The 23,572-nt window shown below is 36.1% G+C and overlaps 1 protein-coding gene across 1 annotated transcript in view; it reads right to left on the bottom strand.

The window, feature by feature from the left end:
• Positions 1-378: 378 nt before the first annotated feature.
• The window catches only part of emilin1b (elastin microfibril interfacer 1b), a 60,244-nt gene continuing 37,050 nt past the window's right edge, over positions 379-23,572 (bottom strand). The window contains exons 2-8 of the mRNA XM_088624830.1: positions 16,467-16,592; positions 12,157-12,371; positions 9,839-11,920; positions 5,927-6,043; positions 5,017-5,034; positions 3,781-3,915; positions 379-3,424 (exon numbers count right to left, since the gene is read on the bottom strand). Of these exons, the coding sequence (XP_088480956.1) occupies positions 3,099-3,424; positions 3,781-3,915; positions 5,017-5,034; positions 5,927-6,043; positions 9,839-11,920; positions 12,157-12,371; positions 16,467-16,592 (3,019 nt within the window). The 3' untranslated portion in view covers positions 379-3,098. The remainder of the gene's footprint in view (positions 3,425-3,780; positions 3,916-5,016; positions 5,035-5,926; positions 6,044-9,838; positions 11,921-12,156; positions 12,372-16,466; positions 16,593-23,572) is intronic.

Genomic DNA, 23,572 nt, shown 5'->3' with positions numbered 1-23,572 from the left:
TTGTGACCAACTGGTGAATCACTTCTCTTACAACTGAAGTTCTCACACTGGGTCATGAATGATAATAGAAACACATGACTCCTCTAAAATGTGAGGTCATCTACTTTTCTCACTGTACACCCGCTGCTTAAACAACAGAACTGAGATGTCAGATAAAACATCAAATGCAGCTCTCATTTGAACTAATGCTGATACACAGCAAATTCAGGAAACCCTGCTAGACTTTGAATTCATTCAATTCCAGCAGCATTTAATCAATCCTGCTTCCTTTCGGAAAGTGTGACAATGAATACAATATATTCAATATACTGGGTCATGTGCAACACATCACGAAACATCCATATGCCTTCCAGGCAAAAAATCTAAACAAAAGCTGTGTGAAATTAAATACCTTTATTTGACCCACACGTGCAGACAGATAAACAATGGAAAAGAAAAATACTGTGAGGAATTGCAGATTGAAGGTACACAAATTTGCGGACACATTTCATATCATCAGAAGAAGATGTGCCAGTAAAAGTAATGGGACGCTGAGATTAAAAATAACCTACAAAAAAGGAGAAAATGGTGATAGGAAAGTTGTAGCACAAAAAAAAGATTTAAATACCTCTATCATTAAACCCTTTTTTATGGTGTGTGATATAAAAATAGTTCTTGGCTTCCAGTTTAATATATTACCCCCCACTCTAATTGAACCCCAGTTGGTCCAATGATCTAAAAGAATGAATAGGTAACAATAACCAGAACTTACTGAGAGCATTCTGGGACTGCACCTTAGTTAGAGAGCTTAGTTTTACGAATGACTGTAAGATGCCATATTACCAAAGGGGATTCCACATCCCTGTCAGTGTCTGAGGTAAATCCAATTCAGTTTTTTAGTCTGGATCCAAAACAAGGGCAATGCTTTACTATTGCAAAGCATTGCTATTGTTTCCATGAAAAACAGCTTTGAGTGTTACATACAGTAGATAGAAAGTTATTGTTTGAAATTAATAAAAAAGCAGCTTTTTCTTTTGCACAAATACTGTATTTGTGTGACATTTTGCAAAATGTCAGCAGTTTTGTTCATTTGTTTTGAGTCACAGTACTTGTTCTGTTTAATACTGATTAAATGTTAACCGAGCTGTAAAAATGACTTCAACACAAAAATTGTGATTAAAATCTAACACAACAGATTTTAGAGATATTGATATTGTGACAGGGTGTGAACATCCACCAGTGGAGACCATGGTATCAAAAAATATGATCTAAGACTGTACATTATTAAACATCCAGATAAAGGATTAATCTGTTATTTTGCCAACACATTATTAAGCAATTACGCAATAGCAGAACATTAATGCATGATTCTTTGAAATATATATATTTTTTTAATTTTGTGTGTGCTGAAGCTACTGCCTTGTCATTTGCAATAAAGCAATAAACATTTCTAAAAATTTCAGACAAGCTAGTACTATTTTCCCTTAAGATTTATATTGAATTACACTATTACACATATTGTATATGGAAATACTATGCTCAGCATCTTACATCCCAAGTTTTAAACTCTAAATGGAAGCTCAAGCAATTATGCTGCAAAGAACAACCAAACTAAAGCATTTTTCAGGAATGAATCAGGAAAGCTCAGGTTAGTGCTGTGATCTGAAACTAATGTAGTACTTTTTTTTAAAAAAAAAAGTACTGAATACCTTTAGAGTTGAACAAGGCAGGTTAAGAAAGGTGTTTATTCAAGGATTCACAATTCTGAAGTTATCGATTAAACCAAACCACAGGAATACTTCAAAATCAATAAGGCACAAACACAGTGCACAGAATTTGCAGGTGTAATAGGCAGTGAAAATAGGAGGCACATCTTTACAAAAAAGCTGAAGGAGTCTAAAACAAATTGCTGGGAATGAGGTTTAATACTTCACAAAATTGCTTTAAAAAGCTATGAACCATCACAGCCATTACTCCCAGAGAAACATGAACATGTAAAATGTGAAAATGTTTTGGAGTGTGATTACAATTACTGCAGCGATGAAATTCTGGTGCATTTGATTAAAGTAAAAGAAAAACAAGGATTCCTTATACCAGTACATAAATTAATGTTAGGATTATAAAAAATGTGTCTCAAACATACATTTAATATAATAATCACTGTTAAAACCACCAAAGTGTACTTACAGAAGTCAAAAATATGTATCCTTTGAGGTTTGTGAAAGCTTTCAGTTTATAGACTTAATGGCAAGAAATAAACAGTAGTGCGAGTGTGAGCAACATCTAAGATTTAATCAAACTTCCAACTTAGCCTTAAAGACAGAAAACAGAAATGTATGGGTGGTGTGACATAAAAGGAAGCCCTTTGTATTAAACATTCAATGGAAGTCACTTAAGAACAATTATAATTCTGGTTTAAATGAGAAGGAAAAAGGCAATTCATCACTTTTAAAATTTAAGGAAAGGAATCACAGGATAACAACTCACCACATAAAAGGCCCCAAATAAGTATGAAAAAGATTGTGTATGATTTATTTCTTCAATTATGTAAGTAACATATTTCTAGTTTTAGTTAGATCAAGGCACTTCTGTTGTTAGATTATATAGCTTTACAATTGCCTTTGCAGTCTGTATTCTTGTGAGGTTAAATTAAGTAAAAGTCATGGCACACAAAGAGGCATAAAAATAACATTCTTTAAAACATTAACCATCTTAACACCAATATGAAAGGTAGAAACACTACTTCATTCCCACCCAGATAGCAAGTTAGGCAGGTCACAAAATAAGCTTTGGCAAATTAAAAATTCATTTAGAATTCAGTGTCTATAGTGTATGCTACAAATCAAGACTGTTGTAGTTGCATTAGCGGAAGTGAGCTGGAAATCTTAGAAAAAGTTCCTCACACATCCAGATATGATTTTGGTCATAAACAATTGCATATTGTTTTTCCTGTCTTCCAGGAGCAATTAATACTGTAGGTCTTTTAGCGTCAGTGGGTTAACAAGAAAAAATGACAGCCATTCAGTGCCTTCTTTCATTGAGGAAAAACATGGTTAATTGGTAGCCTTTTTGCTACCCTTATGTCTTATGTATTCAGGTTTTTCTCCCAAAACAAGGGGTTAAATGAGATCTTCATACAAAAGCATTCCACTGAAAATTGTGAGGGGCTCCACTGAGTCAGCCAGCTTGCCCATAACCAAGTCAATACAGACAGTGTCTCCAATGTTCAAGGGCAGGATAATGTTGAAGACTGCTAGAGAACCTGGGGTGGGTTTATTTTCTGCCACAGGTTTGTTCTCCAGGCCCTCTGGCTGGTAGCCTGCAGAATCCACTCTTAAAATCCCATAGTTTGATTTGGAGAGGACAGCTTCAATCTTCTCATTCTTGTGGCCTGTCAAGATGGCACTGAAGTAGTACCGTCCATCGTATGGTGCAGTAAAGATTCCTAGGAAAACAAAAATAGGTAAGGAACTGCTGACTTGTAATAAGGAGCTTACCAGCTCTGTTAAAGCCTTGATCTCTTCAGATAGCATTAAATGCAACTACAGTCATAAGTAACCTTCAGGTAATTTTATTAATGTGCAATGAGTTTCATTTTCTGTGTGGTCAAATGTAAAAGAAACAAAAGATAAAACATTTGAGATGACTGAAGATAATACACAGAAATTAAAGTCAACAAATATCTGTGTGTGTTTACTGCATGCTGCAATATTTTTTCAGTCCATGCAAGCTTGATTTTAATTTTTAATTTTTTTTCTTTTGGACTCCATCACCTATTTAATCCCCTTGAGAAAAAAATACCTGTTGTAGGGTCGTAAAAACCTCCGTCGTTCACTAGTATCTTATCAAAGACAATAGTTCCAGAATTAACCAGGTTATGTGTCAGGCCAGCTGAAAAGGACACCCTTGGGGGCCGTGCATCTACACCAGGAAGACCTAGAGAAAGGAGGCAATATGGACACTGGCTTACTGAAAGACCTACAAGATGTGTAGTTTTAATGATGGCATTTACACATCACATGCAGTCTCAAACACGACTACTGACACGATGTCCTGAATATGGCATACAGTAGTTGCAAAAAAAAAAGATAACAGGACATTTCTGTGGAAGACACACACAATTTCCTGAGGCTGGACAAACAATCCTCAAAATCAAACCAGATGACAAGCATCCATCCATCCATTTTCTAATCACTCCTTCCAATTCAGGGTTGCAGGGGAGCTATCCCAGTGAGCAACGGGTACAAGTCACGGTATACACTGGATGGGATGCCAGTCCTTTGTAGGGCATACACAGACATACACACACTCACATGAGGGCCAATTATCCCAGAAGCCAATTAACCTATCTCTTTGTATGGGTAGAAACCAGAGGAACCAAGGAGGAAACCCACATGAACAAGGGTTAAACATACCAGCTCCATACAGATAGTACCCAGGTCCAGACTTGAACCTAAGGCAGCAATGCTAACAGCTGTGCTACTGTGGCACCTCTGACAAGCATCCTATTTAACAAATCGATGTAAAACCTAACTGGAGATTTCAATATATTACTGATTGCAGTCATGTTTTTAACTTGAAAGACAAGATTGTCATTCCCAGTATCTTTTGAAGATATTGAAGGTGAACTTCAAGACAATAATGAGTTGAGTACAAAGAAGCTGGATGCTTAATGAAAGGGGTTGTAGGGGAATGGAAATGGCTGTATAGTAGTATCCTGGTAGTGCAAGGATTGTAAAGTGCAGCTGAAACATTACTGAATACAACAATGTATGAAAACATTCTGCAAAATTGCCAGAAGGTTTAGCTATCTAGTGAGAGGCAGCACTATTATAAATATCTGAAAGCTGTATTAAATGTCAGCATAAGGAAGATTTGAAATAGTAAAACATGGTTGTTAATATTTTAAATTCTACACATCACCTAGATACTAAATGATGTTACAATTTAAGCAGAAACAGGTATTCAGTGGTACAGAGATGGATATTTTGTGAAGTCATGCTCCAGAAAAGGTTTTGAAAAGATGGCATACAGTACCTTGTTCACCTCTGAGGCCTGAAATAAAGAAAAGAAAAATGAATGCTTATTGTTTTATAATTTATTTGATACTGTTTGATATTTGATATTGGCACCACTTGTGCCAAGATAAACTATGTTTTTAAGTGTTAGCTAATTATTCTTCAGAACAAGAGGTAATCTTTACTCAGTGGCATGTCACTTGTTTGGATAAAACTGCATTCCATTTTCATCCAGAATTTGCCAACTGCAGTTTGAATCAAATACCAAATAAATCAGCCAATCACTAATCAACAATACCGATTTCATATTCAGTACCTTCAGTGCCCACTGTCAATATAAGTTCCTATTCTAGCTGAAGTAATAGCAAATGCTAGCCTGTGAATCTTGCTATTTTAGTTGCAAAAATGTTAAAGAATTTCTAATTAACTTGATAAAATTACCGCTGAACAAACCATTACAAAATAAAATCAAATTGCAAACAAAGTTTACTTATGATTCTGACTTCATCGAGGGCTTTTTGTGACTATCAAAACTATAGTAAAGCCAATTTCATTTCAAATTGTATCACATTAACTGGATTTACAGTGGATTTGCAGTATAATCAGCAAAAGATGCAAGAAAGAATTATAAATACTTCTTTACAACAGCTGGCCATCTATGGGTATATCCAGCTATATACAGTATATATACAGTACTGTATATTGCAATATACAGTATACTACAATATTGCAATATTGGTACAACATTAATAGGGATTGTATTCAGTTACAGCAAAATACAAAGAATTAATGGCAGTTACATTTATCTTATACTGTATACAGCTGTATTTATTAACTAGTATAATGGGCCATACTGTACCTGAGACATTTGTGACTAGAGTTTGATGGGCTGTCATGTCCTAGGAACTATGTGAAGTAAGGACACATACCTGGGGGACCTCTTTGTCCTTCTGGGCCTGGTCTGCCCACTGGCCCTTCTCTGCCTGGAGGCCCCTGTACCCCCTGAAGACCCCTCTCTCCCTTGGGACCAGGTGGCCCTGGGAGACCTAATGAAAAAATATAAAACCAGTGATATCACCACAGCTGAATTTATAAAACTGCTGTCACAACAATTTCACAATGAACACACTATTCAATTTAGTGGAATTACTGTACATTTTGTAATTCCACTGATGGGAAGCCACATTCTGCTTCTTTTAGATATCTTTATAATCCAATGTAAGATACTGACTTTGGCAAGATGGTGATTGTGACTAGTAAGGTAAATAATAAGGCACATTAAGCAATGGAGAAGATGTTAGAAAGAAAACTGGAAAAGTATGGTGCATTAAGAGACTAGTCCTTTTAATGTTAAGCTTTTGCCACCCCAAAACCATGTAAGCAGTCTATGTTGGTGATTGATCAGTGGACATACAGTATAAGATAGTAATGCAAGTTAATGACAGAATTTCAATAAGAAACTCGGCCATCTCTGTCAGATATACTTGTAGCTTGTATTGTAGCTGTCAATATCCTTTTATACTCTCATGGATTCACCTGTGTAGGGTAATGGATTTTAAACCAATTGAACATAAATGTCTCAAAACTATTAATTTGTTAGTTTCTCAGAGATTATTGTGGGATGTAAACAACACCTGATGCAGTCTGTAGGTGATTTTATGTTAATATCTTTTTATTTTTGAAGAGATGTATGCTTGCTGACAATACTGAGACCCTAAGGCATGGCAAGTACTTACTTGGAATCATTTTGTGTCCAGGTAAGATAGGCTGTGTATGACAGGTAAAATGGCAGATGTGATGTGATATGCTGGCTAGCATAACTGAATATGCTGCTCTACTCTGCCTAAAAACGACTAAAAAGTTCAGAATGCAAGAGAATGGAGTGGACAGTTTAGGTATGTTGTGTTCATCTTAGGGTTGGAACCTGATTTAGTAATAAAAATTAATTTAATTTTGCCGAGTGTATAAAGATGAGCAATGAATGATTGTGGCAATTATAGATCTGTGTCACAATCAGTGAACATAGTGAAGTAGAGGCATTCAAATGGTTATGCTATAAAGTAACTACTAAAAAAAGGTTTCATTGTCATAACATGCAAGCCAAAATTTTTGGAAGCCTATTGATAGTTTGACAACTAATATTCTAAATAATAGAGGATCTAATAGAGAAAAAAGAGCAAATTTAACATAACATATAGTAATACTATTGTATCAACTTTTTATGATGTTTGAAACATTTATAATGTTCAGAACTGATTATCCATGGTGTTCTGCAAAACAAAACTATTTAGATCAAAATTTACATGCATGCAATCACAGGCACTTAAGAACAGAAAATCTTAAGTTCTTTGAATAGCACTAAGGCCAATGATGTGTTTGGAAACAGTTATTATAAAGATATTTAGTACTATGACTCATACTTAACTCATATGATTTACTTCTCTAGAAATTACAGGGTATTTCCTAATGCTTAGTAATCTGTAGGTGCAATCCTGGTACTTAGTTCTAATGATTCTACGGAAGTCAGTAATAACAGATCCATTACTATGTTTGCAGCTGTGTCCAAAGTTTCTAAACATCGTAGCTAAGCAGCTGGATGCCATGTTTAGAGGATGAATATAATTTAAACACCTAAAGCAGTTTAGGTTTAGACCAAAGCACTTCACAGACACTTTTAATTATTTCCTCACAGAGAGAATAACATCTTTCCTTTAAAGTTTCCCTTTATCCTTTAGAAAGGATATAATCTCAGCCTAACAATGCTTAACCTTTGGGTTTGAAAGTAGAAACTTGTGCTACAGTTTAAAGTTTTCTTATTTATGTAAAATAATGCATCAAAATAGGCTTTAGAATGGATGACATTTTACTGGATATAAAACAATGTGAACTTCCTTTCAGAATTCTGCATTGTGTGTCCCCAATGGCACAGCACTAGAGATGTTATTTTTTACTCTGTGTGTTAATGATTTCCTTGAGGCTTATTCTAGTGCTGAATTATTAACTCCATGGAACATCTTGTGCTGACATACAGATTAATGCTGAAAATATAGTTGAATGAGTAAACAGTCAGAATCTCACAAAACGTTACTAGCAAGTTAGCAGTTAAATTCTGTAATTTTTTAAAGCTTTTCCTTTTTTACATAATTTTCGGGGATTTGAGCCAAAATAATTTATTATGATTTTATGAATTACATCATCTATTTGTTTGTGGAAAGTACACATTGGTTTGGACCTACTGTAACACTTTCACTATTTGTACTATTAGTTTTACCCCCCAGGCAAATACATCTTTATAGTATATTTGTTATTTTGAAATTATTTTTTTCCTGGTCCTTTTCCAAAAAAAGGTAAGCAACACAATGCTGTAATTTCGAAATAACAGGTGTAATCCTATAATTGGCTGAGACTAAACTAATAAACAAAGTTCTTAATACACTCTTTTGCATATTTAATTGCATAGCCATCCAAAGAAATTGATGAACGTGCTTCCTTTTATTGAACGTAGATGCTTTCTTACAGGTGTGGTTCCTGAGTTAATTTAGCAACTATCATCCCATCATGCTTAGGATCATGTATAAAAAAAGGCTGGACAGACCCAGCTGTCTCAATGGAAGCCTGGGTAGAAGAAGGGATCTCAGCAACATTAAGAAAGGGATAATTGTTGGGGCACATTTGCCAGGAGCTTCAGTGACAAATGCTACTCAACGTGATGATGTTTCATGAGGAACAGTGGCCAACATGATGTTGACATGGACATGTGAGGAAAAAACATAATAAATTAGGGGCAACTGTGGATGAAAGTGCATACTCCTCAACCATGATGGCCGTGCATTGCTTTGAGATGCAAGGTAAAATAGATGAACAAATCTGAATCAGTTGACTGGAAAGGTCAATCTAATGCATGAGCAGCATGTTTTCTTCATGTGCAGTCCATCAAGAACTTCACGATGATAGGGCTGCATCATAAACATCTTATTACAGCTAAAAAAGTAAAGTGGTGCAAAGAACACAAAGAACAACTGTTAGATGAGTCATACTACACCCTGTTTCTCAACAAGCAGACAAGAACATGTGTGGTGCACACCAAAAGACCCTTGAGAGTTTGTTTCCCATGGTGAAGGGTTCTGGCAGCTCTGTTACGATATGGGGGTGCATTTTCCTGGCATGATTTAGGTCCACTCAACCCCTTAGAGGGCAAGATAAATGCCAATAAATACAAAGCCGTTCTGATCATGTTCATCCAATGGTAAAGCATTTCTATTCTGATGGAAGTGAAATCATGCCCCCATCTTTCCCCAGTCTTGCCCCACTGGACAATGCCCCCACCCACAGAGCATGAGTGGTCACTGAATGATTTGATGAGCAACGATGTAAACCATATACTGTACCATGACCATCCCAGTCACCAGATATCAACTGAATAGAACACTTATAGAAGGTTCTGAGGAATGTATTGGTAGTGCCTGAGACAGTGTTTTTTGCCATCATCAACAAAACACCAGATTATAGAATTTCTCATGGAAGTATGGTGTTGCATCCCTGCAGTAGAGTTATAGACACTTGTAGATTCAGTGCCAAGGTCCATTGAAGCTGTTTTGGCAGCTTGTTTTTTCCCAACACCTTATTAAGGTACTCTATGTTGGTGTTTCCTTTATTTTGGCTGTTACCTGTACTATATATACATTCCATTTACTGTCAAGTGTTTTGCTGCAGTTCTGCAACCCCATTGTCAGTGCTTCCTATATTATCATAGAAAGGCTTTGTAAACTGAATATATACAGTAGAAGGCAGAGAATGAGTAATTCTTTAAATTTAAAATCTTAAAAATACAATATACTCACCAATGAAGTCCTGACTTGTGAAGTTATTGAACTCATTGAATATGTAGAGCATAGAAGAGTTCAGGATTTTCAGTTTCCGATTAATCCCATCCAACTCTGTGCTCTGAATGATGTCAAATTGGGCACTGTGACTAGTCACAGTGGTGTTAAGCTTATTGACACAGTTCCAGAGACTGGATACATGCTTAGTTAGACCATCCTTGATTTTCTGAAGGCTATCTGAGACAGAGTCCAGTTTTCCGCACAGGTTCTCCATTTTTGTGATCCTTTTTTCCAGTGCATTTGATGACTGCTTGCAGTCACCCATTTCTACCATGAAATTGTTGCCAAACCGATGAATCTCTTTACTGACATGGTCGAACCTCCCTTTGCTGTCTTCAATGTGCTCACTGACCTCCTGCTGAATTTTATCAATCTCAGAGATGATTTTATCTTTAGTGTTGCTCAGGTCATAAATGACACTACTGTGTGTTTGTATTGTGTGTTCCAGGCCTTTGAGAGTATCATTAATTGAACTGAATGTCAGAATAACCCCAGAAAGCTCTCCTTGAATAGAATTGAAGTTGGCATTGGATGGCCCACTGACACTGTAGCCATCCAATGGTTTCTGCTCATCACCAGTGGGCTTATTTAAAATGATCTTACACTGTCCACTGCATTTCTGTACCTCTTCCTTTAATTTTCCAACCTCCTCCTGTAAGGTTGAGCACACTTGAGAACAGGTTGTTTCATCAGAATCAATTCGATTTCGTAGGTTATTGAGATCTCTGTTCCACATATTAAAATTGTCATTGGTTTGGTTCCTCAGTGACATCAAGTCCCCTTCCAGGGAACTGCAGACATCACAGTTCCTAGATGTGACCTCCAGTGTATTTTCCAAGTCTTCAATATCATTAACTATCCTGTTGAAATGCTCACCATTCTCCCCTGTTAAAGCCTTTATTTTGCGGATCTCATGGCTGATACCCACAACTTTGTCAAATAAAGAATCTCCTGACACTGAAAGGTCCTTTATCCTATCATTAAATTTGCGTATCTCTCCTGTATTCTCAATGACCTTCCATTCCAAAGTCTTCACTGTGTCAACAACGTCATCTCCTGTCCCTGACCCACTGCTGCTGGTACAGGTTTTGTCACAACTATTTACCGCAGAAGCCAATGAATCATTCAGGTTAGAAATCACGTTTTCAAGTTCCTCAAGGTGCTCTTCATTAGCATAAACTGAGTCCTTTAAACCACTGACATCAATCTCTAAGTCAGAAATCTTTTTTCGGTCATCATCAAAATGAGTAATGAACTCATGCCTTATGTCACTTAGCTCCCTATGGAAATAGTCTTTCAGATCGTTTTCAACAGAGGCACACTGTTCTTCAGCTCTTTTTTCTGTGTTGTTCAGCCGTTCTTCTAGATCTTCCACATAGCTTCTGATTTCATTTTTATTGTCCAGATGACCATTCACAATGTTGTAGGTCTCTGATATTGAATCCATCTTTGTCTCAATGTCACTGACTTTGGTCCTAAGATCAGTAACTTGACTGCAACAGCTCTGGGACCTGGACAGATTCTCCTGAACACTCTCAAATGTCTGCCTGTTACGTTGGTCCATGGAACTGATTTGCTTCTCTAGCCTTTGGATCCTTTCATGGTCTTCCTGCTGCTTCCTCCTAAGGTCCTCTATTCCAGACTGACAGGTTGAACAAAGTTTTATTCTCTGCTCCAAATCCTTGAGAATCTCTGCTTTCAACTCTGTAAATTTCTTTTGCACACTTATGTCAGTAGTGTCCAACTCATTGCCAGTCCCCTTTCCATTTGCTAAGTGATTGTTAATAATTACCAGTTTTTCATCATGTGCCTGTGTGCGGTTGTCCAGTTGATCAAGCTTCGTCTGAATAACATCAATAGTGTCCTTCATCTCTGAGTCTGCAGCGTCAAAATGTGTGTTGCCATTTAATCCTGGCTTGCGTATCTCCTCCTGGAATTTTTCATTTAGTCCACGCAAAGTGGACTGCAAATCATGGAGGTCTTTGGTTAGGCTCTGGATTTTGTCTTCTAGCTGTTTCACCTTGTCAGTGTCACCCCTACCTGTTGATAAGAACAAAGAACTGCCTTTTTAGTCTGCTTAAAGAAAGCAAATGCTTCAAATAATATTTTACATTGAACAACAATGAGCATACTGTTCTCTCCCTTGGCTCTCAGTACTGTATCACATCCACAATTCTCAATATTCTGAGTATTGTAATTAGATAGTACTGTATATATTAACATATAATACTAATGTAACTAAAGGCACTTATCAACAAATGTATGCAGGTTTTTACCTTCTCCTCCAATTTGCACTGTCCCTGAGTTTGAGCCGGTCTGCCCTGGACGTTTAGGACGAGGCCTGGCAGTAGAGATTTGGGTCACATGTGACTGTCCTCCACTAGGCCCCTCACTGCAGTCATCTCCAGAGAAACCATGACAACATTTCCATTCCATCTCTGTGACCATCTTATAGGCCACTTTATACCTGGGCCTCATATAGGTCCGATACCTGGAAAAATAAAACATCAGAGGTGAAAGTATGTGTCATATTGCTTCAAAATGAACCAGAGCAACTTAAAAGAGATACTGCTGGTTGAAAACACTCTGGAAAAAGTGAAGCATAACACAGCATAGGTATGTTTTAACCATTTTATTCATTTGATGTCTTTAGGTCCCATGTGGGAAATGCACTACTTCACATTGTTCTCTAAATGCATTCTTTTCTAAAGCTAAATCAAACTTTTAAAAATATAAAAACATTACATTTAAAAAGTTGATTGAATGAAAGAACCTAGCATTCCTAATTATTTTTCCCTAATGTAAAATACATCATCCAAGTAAGTGCACTGTAAAGCTCAAGTAAATGTATTCACCTTTGTATTTAAAATAGCAGCATAAAAGTAAGAAACCAACTGAAACTGCCATCCAGCACTGTTTGTGAATCAGTCCTGCTCTTTACAAATGAAGTATAAGGATATACATTTACACATATATATGCTCCTTAGGTATCTTTTGTACTCTTTTTAAAAAATATTTTTGGGGATAGAAGTAGTAAAAATAGCAACATAGAAAAACAATTCAGTTTTCCTCTGTGTTTCCCTCTTCCCATCCCAAGAACCAACCCCAAGTGGAAACCCCTCTCCCTTCCTCCCAATGCTTAACCCCTATAAAGCCAAACCACAGAGAACTGCCATAATTCCTATCCCAAGGAATGGGCTTAGTAAAACTTTGTTTGTATCCAAACATCAGACAGTCACTTCCTCAGCCCTGTGAAGCCATGTAAGCTCCATATGTACAAAGTCAAGAAAGGAAAGGGCCCACTGACACTGGGGAAAGGAATGTGGAAGCTGTAGGTGCTGAATGACCATTCTCTTAGCCACAGTGATATATCCAACCAAAGCTGCTACCGCAGCACAGATAAATCTAACAATGAGCATTTATTCAGAGAAAGAAGCAGTGGAAAAGAAAAGAAACTTTAGCATTCTTAAATCATTTTCCCATATCCCAAAAGGACATTTTGCTTTGTAGCATTTTTTAAAACCTAAAAAAAGAATTTATTGCACACATAAAGCCCATAAATTTGCTTTCTGCTGCCAGCATATATCATGCAAACCTAAAAATAAATTAACATCTGCCTTCCGTCTGTGAAATCTAATTGTTTCAATCAAGACACCAAAGAGCTGATCAAAGTGGTCACACTGTACAATGCTTGATTAAAAAATATACTGGTAATGGAAATGTCAATGTAACGACTTAAGGGACTCTCTCTTCTGCCATAAATGTCTTTGTAGTTTGGGAACCGCATAATACTAGGCTGAAAACAATAACATTTTTGATGAAAAGCATCATTTAATATGATTAAGAATATGAAGCTAAAAACCTATTGCTTGTAAAAAACATTTTTAATTTTTTATTCTGTAGTTGTATACTGTATATAGTTTTCATGTTCTTCTAATAAACTCCCATGAAGACTGATAGTATACTGTACGTAATTGGCTTTAATTGTTTGTAGATTCAGATTGCATGGTTAAACAGATTAGTCATTGTTAAGCAATTGTTATTGAGTTACATACTGTAATTGCATTCAACTAAAGAAATTCAAAATGTAATTCCAAAAATGTAGTCACAAATCATCATCCTAATATTGGATTTTATATTTCACACTGTAAGCTGTGTATTAACTTATTTCACAGCAATGACATATCACAAGCTCCCTTTATTTGAATAGCCTTGTTTTCTTGTTTTCATTTCTACGGGCTAATACTTGTCCATTATGAGGGAACAGAAAACAAGTAGTTAGGATAACACATTCACAAAGTAGAAAAAACAGAGGTGTTAGAAGTAGTTTATTTTTTAAGGTTCCATGTGGTGGTTTATTGTGGTTTAGGAATTCAGTGCCTTGCCATTCTTTACATAGTATAGTATGCGAGTCCAATCTGGGCTAATGAAATTAAACATTTCCAGCTGGATATGTGCATGCTGGCTGTCATTGGAAAATGGATGCCAAATAGTCATTCTTGACACAGTCTTCAGCCCTAACATGTTCTACCAAAACGGCGACTATTCAGGATCATTTAAAGCTATACGTCATCTTCTTTACCACTGTTTGCCTGCTGGTTCCAGAGTTAAGTTTTTAAATGGAAACAAACCAGCTGTTTATGTTGGCAGCAAGCTACATTCAATTTGGTTATTTTAATGTGCTGGTCAGGTTTACATTACAAGGCAAAAGAAATCAACACTGATTTGTACCTTGAGCACGGTAATTTACCCTAGTTACTCCACTACAGCCAACTGTATAAATGAGGACAAGCACTGCTGCAGGGGGAGTAGACTGGCATCTCATTCATTGGGGGTCATATGCTCTCAGTCCAGTTAATGCTTTGGTATCCAAGATGAGCTCTGGCCCAATACTATGCTCTTTACAGACTATGCCTCTCTTGTCCAGAGGATCTTTGCAAGTGACCATAGGACAAATTTGCCATGAATTATGGGTTTCAATTTGAAGTTGGTAGAGGCATACAAGGTTTTGATTTTATTCATGCACAGATGTTCTAAGTCAAGTGTTATTTCCTTCTAAGAAGTGGATCCAACTGCAAAGAATTAAAAGGAAAATAAAATGATGGGAAGTCTGAAGTATGTCTGGCTAGTCACCCACCTATAGTTCACCAACTATTAACTGTGGTTCATTTAAGAATTTCTTAAGTCATTGTGGTGGTTTTCATGGTTTAGAACTGAAGTTTGAAATGGTGGTACATAGATTGGAATAGATTGGAACACCAGACCATTAATTTTACAGGCAAACAAATATTTTTTGCATTAAAAAGGCAAAAGCCAGCAGTAGCCAGTAATTACAGTATATCATCATACAGTATGCTGTTAACAGGAATCTGTAAAGTATGGAAAGACGCCATCTTTACTGCAAATTTTAAAAAAGTGGCATTATGATCTGAACGCTACAAGATAGTGTCTTGGCATTTTAATAGGCATAAACACAGTCAATTCAACAATAAAACTGTGATTTAAGTCTAGCTGAAAAACAAGCATATGCTTTTATTGAAGAGTAAAGAAACACAATATATATCTAGTGCACCACAACCAGATCAGACAAGCAATTTCTCAGTGCTATAAATACCAGAGACTAGGAACTTTCCTCCTTTGACTTTGATGTGTTGAGTATATGATTCATGACAGCATTCATATCTGTGTCCATATGCATATTAAACTCTACATGATCTACAGTAGCTAGGATTTGGTCAGAAGGTAGTAGGTACACAAGATGTAAAAAAAGACACTGTTTACCTAAAATATATACCCGTCTCCCTAGGTCATCTTTCCCTGACCTCCTTATGGAAATTCAAAAATTAATTCATACAGTAATACAATTACTGCACCCTGTTTCTTTCTCTATAGAAGAGGAGGCTGCCACATAGTAATAATTGTTATTTTATAAAACATAATATTGTTTATAATTAAACTACTGTATCATACTGTAACTATACATAATTTTCCGATGTAGCAAATCTAAACAAAGAGCACATTTGCTAGACACATTTAGTCTGCACACATTTAAGTAGAAAACAGAAACATAAGTCATAGGTATCAGAGGCCAAATCCAGTGTCAGGTAGGAATAAATAATGTCTTGAATTACATTATATATTCCATTTTGAAAGCAAAGATGCTTTCCATTCAGTTAGGTCATCTATACATCAACAGTGATTAAAATAAAAACTAAGCCTTTATAACTTATTTTTATTAGAATTCCAGCAATAGCTTTCATTTGCAATTTTTATTTCTTATAAATGATTTCTTACAGCAAACGTTAACACATTAATGTTCTGAAGCAAACTTGTAAATCTACATCTTGAATGAAGTAAACTGTTCTGAGTATTTAAGAAATGGGCCAGATCATAATAAATCTGCCTTTTTTTAACTTCATTCTTGAATACCCATGTACAGCATATAAAACAAAATCTTCAGAATTTTAACATTTTCAATTCAGTCCCAATACAGTACGTCTCTGTGTTGCTACAGTATACATTATGTGAGTTTTCAGAGAATATGATATCAGTTTGAAATAACTATAAGATATAATGAGCTACTCACGTCACCACACGGGAACACTGAATTTGTCCCCAGGAGCAGGGCTGGTAGTCTGGCTTCACGTAGGTCTCCACACCATCCTCAACAACACAGCTCACTGTCCGCGTAGCCACATACGCACACCAGTTTCTGTGAAAATAAAGAGAAGTGCATAAAAGTGTTCAACAAATGTTTCAGAAGCAGTTTCAAGCTACATATAGTACACGAAGGACACAATTACAGGCTTAATTAAGGAGCATTTTATTGTATTTACATCACACCTGCATAAATCTAAACCCACCAAACGAAAAACCAATATGGATTTTCTAAAATATGTTTGAATCATCTTAAGTGTTACTGTATTCCTGTTAGACGCTATTCAGAAAAAGCTCACATTTGTCCTTTTATATGTAAAACACACAGTTCAAACATCGGTTGGCCACTAAAAGTGCATGAGGTTTCTCCAATCTCTTCATATACAGTAGTCTACACTGTATCTCTTCAAGTGGCAGGTAACCTACAGGTTCTCTGAGCTAGGGGAGGCAGTTCAAGAATTTATATAAGGTAAATCGCTTCACACTGAAGGCAGTACTCCTGAATCTTATCTGACTCCAGTTGACTTTTTGCTTGAAGGAATACATACTACAGTACCATTAACAAGAGTTGATTTCAGAAATGTTGCTCATGTACCAGGCTGTATGCCTCAGAACCTTACTGTCAGAGCTGTTACAGTATCTGCTGTGGACATACAGTATGACTTTATTTTTAAGGCTCATAGGTAGGGAATCTGGAGTGGGATATGAACCAAGAGAGTTGTGGCAGTGGTGTAATGTTATGTATTTGACTTGTTATGTTTGAAAAAAAAAACTAAATTAAAAATTAGCTCACATAATATTTTTACATTTTCCAAATAAGTACTGTAATTTTTCATAATACAGACTTATAGTTACAAACTTGCGTGGTGTTAAAATTTCTTTAATTGAATCAAATGGAATCAGGTCCTGATACCAGCTTGCTATGCAAACAAATTTTAAAGCTGAATAATTCCAACCCCTGCAGTCAGGGATTGCTAGCGCGATAACATGGCATAGATTGTGGGATAAAGATTGAAAGGAACAAGAATGTCTACAGTAAACACATGAAGAAACTCTTGAAGACACTAAATTACATACTTTATGAACGGACCTGGATTTTTGGTAACCTGTATCCTTAAAACAATGAGTGCTGTAATTCTGTTAATAACCACAACTGCATGTCAGTTTAAATTATAGTCCTGTTGACACCTGATAAATTTAGAGTCCTGCCATTTAAAATTCCATTCCCCAACAGACCATCCCCCCACCTGTGTTACAATATTTTACAAGGAACACCTTTCAGAGCTATGGTTTATTTTAAGAGCAAGCAGTCACTACAGGTTCCGGGAATGTAAATGTTAGTTCTGGCCATTTCATAATGCTAAAAAGCAGCTATAAAAACATATAACATAATAGGAATTCCAGATTGTCAGCCACAGACAGCTGTTTTGACTTTTGCTGTTAAGTTTGATTTTTATATTTGTATATTAAACTTTAATCCGCTTAGGTGGTTCTGCTTTCTAGGGTTGTGAAAGAACCAGATATAATTAATATTCTTATTTACTGTATATTCTTAAAAGATGTTCCTTTTAAGTTATTTATAAATAAGTTTTTCTGTAAACGTTTCTTGGGATGTCTTGCAAGAACACAAAGTGGGCTATTATATTTATTTCTGTGTCAGACATCTGCATAATTTGCAGAATGACCTATACTTCATGACACAAAGATTACTAAAAGTCTGATGGAATAGTGTATTTTGATTGTGAAGACTTTTAAAGAAGGTAGATTCAATTTCTAATTACAAACAGAAACTGGGTCAGTTTAGATGTGTCACTGTTTAAATAAGGCCCACAAAAATGCCTGATTATACATATCTCACAAACATTTTGTCTACAGGTAGGTCTACAGCAGAGAGGATATGGTGCATTTTTCTCTGACGCTTCACAATTGCTTGTATTTTTCTTTTGCTGGTAAATGTTTGCTGTGATGGAAGACACCTTGAACTGTTCTAAAACAAGAACTGGTCTGCATTTTTTTCAGGTTTTGGTTGTTTTTCCTTCAATTTAAGTTAAACTTTGAATCACAAACCATCACTTTCACAGCAAAGTTAGGCTATTATAAATCTACAAGTTTAGATTTCCATGCTGATACGTAGAAAGAAGAATAAACACAGCCTACACACATCTGCAGAAGACTCCATAGCTGAAACAACTTTCTACTTTAAGCATTTAACCTCTACATGTTCTTTTGCAGCTTGCAAACTTATGAAGCTCACCACTTGATTCATTTGCAAATCTAAATAATTTAGTCTCCATGAATGATTATGGAACAAGTAATAGGTTTATTCCATGCTGAAAAAAAGAAGAAAGAGAACACAACGTTTCGGCCGTGGAGCCTTCTTCAGGTGTGAATGATTGATTCAGGTTTGATGAATGATTATGGCTCACTATGGTCTGTGAAAATGCCTTTTCCTGAATAATTTCCTGTATGTCCTTCACTTACTTTACCTAATGAATTTTAATTCAAATGTTCAAAAGTTCACAGAATCATGTCCTGGTAAATCTTTCATCTTCTAACTGCTTTCAGTTCAGTGTTGACAGGAAAATCTTCTAACCAACAATGTGTAAGTACATATTGCGTCAGTTCCATATAAACATTTAAAATCCTTGTATCATTTTATTTAAATTATTTGATGTCATTAACAGAATACATAGGTAATTGTAAATGTAATTTAATTTCAATGAAATTATTTTCCTACACAAAACTTACAAGTTAAAATTAAAAAACAGTAAATGTTTTTCAGAGAGCACTTTGATCCCAACAGTAAAGGCCTTACAATCTGAAGCATGGGCAGACTGTAACCAAACGTTTTTAAATGTGTTACACAATGGATAAAGCACTTCTAGGGAACTGGAGATGACTTAGGTATTCTTATGTACTGCGTAATGTACACTGACAGGCAGGTTTGTTAGGTACAGGCTCTTTGCATGTAATTGACTGCCCAATCTGTGACTGCATCATACAATATGTGCGGACAATACTATATAAAGCAGACCTAGATGTTTTAACCCACATGGAGATGCATCTGACTGCCATAGCAACATGAAAATGTGAGACTGCGTTCACACAGGTATTATAATAGCAGTTGAAACATTGTGTTACTTCTATTTTTCAACATTAACAACATTGATCTTTACTTGTTTATTTGCAGTCAATGCATATTGACACAGCTCCCAGCTGTGAAATTATGAAATCAGGATAAAAAATCCTGAGGTGTATGTCTACATATTGTAGACAACTGTAAGGTCAATGCTATTTCTACATTAAAGGATAATTTTCAATTTTGCACCTTCAAGTTCTAGAAAACCAACAAGACAGATAACACCTAGTCTCTACCTGTTATACAAGTATCAGAGCTTTTATTTCTGAATTGTTTTGCGTTAATAACAAACATTATTTGTGTCAATGACTTGTTGTAGTTTACCCAATTCACTGCCTTAACAAATATAAATCTCAGCCCAATTAGGTCACGTTACTCAACTTGAGAAGTCAATACTCTGTCCAAATAATTGGTCAGTTTACTGTTATTTCCCCATGTGAGGCCAATATTGTCTAACAAAAGGCAAAAGACTAAATACTAAAAGGATATCTTTGTCAGGACCTTGTGCTGAAATGTAAAAAATTAGTTAGCATGATTGATGTGACAGCTTACAGGTATTTACTGCAGACTCTGAACAGTCTACAGAGAGATGTGATATAACAAGTCATTAGTGATAGAGAAGTAACTGTAGACTCTTACATCTATCACAGTTCATTGATAAACATTTGTCAGGATAGGTCTATGCTTTATAAACTGTTCTTCACACATTTAATAAGTGAATGCATTCCTAATTCCAAAAGTGTTTAAATCAAATCAAAGATAGCTACCGCTTAGCCCATTCAGACAAGATAGTCCAGTGTTTTCACACTGTATGGTGTCTTACAGCAGCTGTTTTCTTTAATGTAAAAATTCCTGATTTTGTGACAGTTTGAAGTTCACATAATTCCTTCTAAACTACAGTATTAAAGAAATCAGTTCACTGTAAATGTGATTATTATTTGAAATCCCTTTAGCTACTTCTGTGACAAACAGTAACCCTTTTATCTATAGAAATTCCATGTATTCCAGTTCTATGACCCCATGCCTATATAAGGCGCCTCCAGGATTGAAAGTACAGAGGCTCAGTAAAAAAGAGTAAAGTCTGATATATGATTGAAATTTAGTAACACTAATTGCACATTAAAGGTTGATACCAACAATTTCTGATTGACAGAATGAAATCTATTCATTTTCACAGCTTACAGTATATAGTTCGTATATAAAAATAAACTTACTGTATTTCTTCCAGTTCCAGTTAATTCTATGTACTGCACTAACACAGAAATGCCACTTTATATTCTCTATTCTAAATGTATTTTGATCTATCAACTTTCTAAAGCCAAGCAAAACCCAATTTTTTCATTTAATATGTATTTTTAAACTTCAAAATCTTTATTTTAATCACTTATATGTGTGGCTAAAAAGTCATAATAAAATTGGACAATTCTAATATGTCTAAAAAGATGTGCACACTATTAGGTTTCCTACTACTATTTATTCACATAGAGGTTAGAGATGTTTCAGAATTTCTTTGATTTCCTACAACAACAAGGTAAATTACATTATAAACAGAAATAACGAAGAGAATAATAATGAATACTAAGAGCAATTTAGGTCAGGAATAAAATAAAAGCAATTAAATTATTATTAATTGGGTTTTATTGCTACCTTACTCAGTTCCCATAACACCACATGCCTCAATTCCCCTTCATTTTCACCCCAAATTATTAATTATGCTAGTCTAACCGATTATCCTGTGTGGATGTGAAATTACTGTATGTGAGGTTGTTAATATGACTGTAGTGCAGAAACAAATTACCACCCGAGTAGCAAAAAGAGTGAAAACCCAGGTGTGATAAGAAAGCAAGCAAGAAATGTTCTCTGGTTTAGCATTTTTTATCACAGTGCGACAATGCAGGACTGCTCTGTGAAGAAATGCAGGATTGTGCTCTGGAAATTCCAATGGCAGGAATGTCACAATGTGACACTGCTAGAGCTTTCACAGTCCATTCATTTAAGGTAACAAGACTCCATTTGACTATGGTACTAGCATTTGACAAAGTGCATATGTACTGTATCAACCCAGATCTGAGGAAGCATATGAAGCCACCCAGAAAAAGAATTGTAACATTTGGAGGATTCACTTACAGTATATATCTGTAACAACTGCAGCTCCCAAAGGCTGCATGGAGTGTTGCTGCCAAAACTGAGCACTGTTGGGTGTTTTTTCTCTTGTGCACCATTGAATTTTGGTCACTAAAAAATAGGACAGGCATAGGTTTGCCAAAATCAGCAAATAAAGCTTAAATGAAACCTCCTTCCATACACAAGAAGAACTGGCCAACACTGAAGGCTCATACACCTCATCCTACATTTTAAGGAGGATTCTGACTTAGAGGTATCAGTCATAACTCAACTGACACAATTGCCACAATTACCTCAGCCAAGCACATGCCCAGATTTCTGAACCTTACTGTAGGTTCCTCTTGTTCTGAGTAGGATTACTATTAAAGCAATCAGTAGGATTAATTACAGATGCAGTCTCATTAGGGTCTAAATCCAGCTCATGTTCCCTATCAGTGGGTGTACAGTTCAGCACGTGCTGAAGACTGCTTAAAATGAAAGGAACAGCCACAGCAAAGGAGAAAAAAAAGAACATCACACAATTCACAACTGCCCTTCCAATTATAACGCCATGATAAGACTGGTGATCACCGCCATGTAGCAATGTCACTCAAGATTTTATGCTTCAATCCAGGATTTTCACACAACCATTATATTAACATCCATTCATTGCTTAGAATTTTATACAATTGAGGGTTACAGGGGAGCAACAGCCTCTCCTGGCAAGCAACAGGCGCAAGGCAGGATACATACTGGACAGGACTCAGTCCATCTCACTGCATAAACAGGCATGCACACACTCACACCAGTTTTCTCAGAAGCCAATAAACCTACCAGTCTGTCTTTGGATTGTGGGAGGTAACCAGAGCACCCAGCAAAAACCCAGGAGGACACAGGAAGAACATACAAACTCGCAGACAGCACCCCAGGTCTGAAATTGAATCCAGAGCCCCAGCAGTGCAAGACAGCGATGCTCATTACAGTGCCACCCAGTATATTAACATATCTTAACCAATGCTAGCAACAGTAGGGCAAGTGGTTATTAATGATCCTACTACAGTGACAGAAGATTCCACCAATCTGAAAGATGCTTTTCTGCCTGTCTGAAGAGGCAAACATAACTAAGGGCTATCTACCAATGTACGCCAAGGCCTTCGCATTTACTGATACTGATGCTTGATAAGTACCATATAACCCATCCACTAACAGCTTTTGAACCTCCTTGTTAGAGACATGCTTGTAAATGTTGAAATACTGTCACAGTCAAAACATATAGAACAAACCTAACTTACTTTGTGTTTCTAATTCTAATTTAATGTGATTCAGGCACTTTGAATCATTTACAATCTTGCAGCTATTGGTCTATTTCATGAACTACAGTTCCAGCATCTTCACAACTAAGAACTGTCACTAGCACTCAGCCACACCGAATTCACATGCAGACATTAAGGGCACTAGTGCTGTCTCTTAGCAGCATTGCTTGATTTACAGTTCATTTTAACACTGGTTTGCCTATTAATATATCTTTCAACACTGCATCATATGAAAAAATATTTTGCAAGGACTTTACAGGATCTCAATGTATATAAGAGATGCAAGAAAGGATGTTTTGCTGAGATGGAGTATCAGTTAGCCCTTTTAATTTAATTCAACAACCAAACCTCTTTAACAGATAACAACAATGAAATGTTCCATCAACCAGTGTAAAGTTCATCAAGTATTCTACACAGTTTAAACAAAATATATTTTTGTGACTTTGAGATGTTTTCATTTTCAGTCACAGCCTGAAACCA

The sequence above is a fragment of the Lepisosteus platostomus genome, chromosome 3 (genome assembly GCF_059453375.1).
Source record: "Lepisosteus platostomus isolate fLepPlt1 chromosome 3, fLepPlt1.hap1, whole genome shotgun sequence".
NCBI classification, from domain to species: domain Eukaryota; kingdom Metazoa; phylum Chordata; class Actinopteri; order Semionotiformes; family Lepisosteidae; genus Lepisosteus; species Lepisosteus platostomus.
Note: the sequence above shows the minus strand (reverse complement) of the source record. Positions and strands in the feature narration are given on the sequence as shown.